The sequence below is a fragment of the Odontomachus brunneus genome, unplaced genomic scaffold, assembly GCF_010583005.1.
Source record: "Odontomachus brunneus isolate Ranch 3 - 2012 unplaced genomic scaffold, Obru_v1 Obru_scaffold_460, whole genome shotgun sequence".
Lineage (NCBI taxonomy): Eukaryota > Metazoa > Arthropoda > Insecta > Hymenoptera > Formicidae > Odontomachus > Odontomachus brunneus.
The window spans coordinates 29,992-32,393 of record NW_022639910.1 but is presented as its reverse complement, the minus strand read 5'-3'; the positions used below and the strand labels follow the sequence as shown (position 1 = coordinate 32,393).

The window sequence follows — 2,402 nt, the reverse complement described above, 5'->3', positions numbered from 1 at the left end:
GTAAGCATATATAACAACAGTAGCAAATGTGCGCGGCGTCGCAATTTGTACAGAAGTTTTCAATGTATATTAAATATGTTTACTGCAAAGTAAATTGATACAAGATCAAGGCAGGTTAAAATAAAATTGTAATGCATGAAATAAAAGAAACACATATTCTATTACTTTTGCAAGAGAGAGAAAGCGTGTAATGTGAATATACAATATATAATTACTAATTGCTAAAGATAACAGAGAACTCCGGATAAATTATGGAATAGTAATATAAGGAAACAAAGTAGAAAGGAATAATAAATTGTAGTAGAACAATATTTGACAATAATATTTATTTAACAATATATTTTAAAGCAACAGTACAGAATTTGCATATGAACGGATAATGTATTATATTTATTGCACATATTCGTTACAAAGATGATGATCATGGAAAAAATGTGTAATACAAAGCGATTTTTTACACCAAGAACAAGTAATTATGGCAGTTTCGCCACAAATATCGCAATTTACTTTCGAATCCCTTTGGAAACAAAATTCAACCGGTGTTTGAAACTCTGTTGGTCTAATCTCTACATATCCACTTTTAAACCATGCATATCGAAATAAACTTTGAAACCTAGGCGACGAGAATTGATGGTGCGTTAATGATTGTAATTTCAAAATATTATTTCTAGTATGAAGTTCAATTGCAAGATTTAACAATAAAACAGTATCAGAAAAATGTCTAATAAAATTTTTCCATAATCGGAAGCCGTATACATCTAATGGCTGTATTTGTCCTGTTGTACCGGCTGGAATTGTTAGAAAAACAATATCTGTTGCATAATCTGTTCTAGTTTCCGCTATTATGTTGGGACAATGCCCACTCCAAGAATCTAATAATAATACAGATTGTGGCCCAACATTCGGAAAAAATACTTCTTTCAACCAGGTTTTTACATGATTTGACGTTAATTTTCCTGATGTAGAAGCCGTAACAAAAATATTAGGCGCTTTGAACATAGTTTCCTGTACTCTAGGACCAAATGTTCCTGTTACTTCCTTTAAAACAATGAAAAGCGGAGACAATAATCTACCATCCGCTGAAATTGTCGGCTGTATAGTATAACTATGCGTAGTTGCTGATATGGACTGTACTACAGATTCTATCTTTTTTGTGCCTTTATGTGATAACGTACGACCGGAATGAAATTCTAACTGAAATCCGCTCTGATCAGAATTATAAATATTTTCTAATCCATATCTACCAATGTAATATTTTACGTTTTCAATAAATGTATTGCATTTATTTTCAAAATTTGATTTTGATAATAAGGATTTTTTCGTGACAAATTTGGTTATTTTCCGAGACACAATATTATATGCAATTTTGAATCTTTTTACCCACGTCATTGAAGCTTTGAATTTGTCCACATTTTCTTCTTCTTGCGCTCGAGATGCCCATCGAGCGATGTCAATGTCATGAATAATCATTCCTTTTTCAAGTGCTTCATTGAAGCGATTTAGTGTGTATTGAGATATCCTTTTTAATTTTTCTGTTCTACTACCGCCTTCATTTACTTGGTTGTCCCACCGTCGTAATTGTCGTATAGATGTTACCTTTCTAAATCTTCTTTTAACTCCTTCAAGCGATCTTGCTCCTGTTTTACCGCTCTTCCAATAATCTATTGCTTGTTTTTTATAGTCATGTGATATACTTGCTTCAACGGAAGCGCAAATAACTTCTTCTGGAAGATATTCTTGCCCTTCATTTTCTTGTAATAAATCAACATTTTCTGCTTCTGGAACTTCATATGTATTGTAAAAATCTAAAGTATCCTCCTGTTCTATTTCAAATTCATTATCATTTTCTACTTCTCTCAACATATATTCAATCTTCTCGTTCATTTCAATTTCCTTTAGAGTTATTGGACTTTGTGGAGGATTAAGAACATTGAAAGTTGCATAAAGCAACGTAATAACGTTCAAGGCATTAAATTGCATCATTCTGATAAAAAATATTAAAATAAAGTATGTCTTTTGAACTGTGATTATATAAAAAAAAAATATATACTTTATAATAAATGCAGTGGTCTTCTGTTAGTTCTAATGCCGCTTCTTTTGCTTCTCTTTGTTGATACCAAAAATATGTAGTGAATCTAAAATAAATCAATGTCGTGATAATGGAGAAACAGCTTTATAAAAGATATAGAGAGATAGATCACATAGGTGTTATGAAATTTTAAATAAACAAAAAAATAAAATTTATCAACTTATAACAATTTTAGTAGTACCTTTTAAATATTCGTCGAAACATCAATCACAACATTTTATTAGCAAATGATTCTTTAGATACAAAGTCAGAGAATTACGTAAAAAGTGATAGAAAAAATGATGAGTTACAATAATACAACTTTAATTACACA

The 2,402-nt window shown here is 30.5% G+C and overlaps 1 protein-coding gene across 1 annotated transcript; it reads right to left on the bottom strand.

Annotated features, from left to right (window-relative positions):
* Positions 1 to 362: 362 nt before the first annotated feature.
* Positions 363 to 2,366, bottom strand: LOC116853699. The gene is made up of 2 exons (XM_032834873.1): positions 2,271 to 2,366; positions 363 to 2,135 (listed from the first exon to the last, which is right to left on the bottom strand). Exon 2 carries the CDS (start codon positions 1,981 to 1,983, stop codon positions 391 to 393), a length of 1,593 nt encoding a protein of 530 aa, XP_032690764.1. The 5' UTR covers positions 1,984 to 2,135; positions 2,271 to 2,366; the 3' UTR covers positions 363 to 390.
* Positions 2,367 to 2,402: the final 36 nt, after the last annotated feature.

Bases quoted from the DNA above. Each gene is read 5' to 3' on its own strand.
- LOC116853699 (XM_032834873.1), bottom strand. From the start codon at position 1,983: ATGATGCAATTTAATGCCTTGAACGTTATTACGTTGCTTTATGCAACT.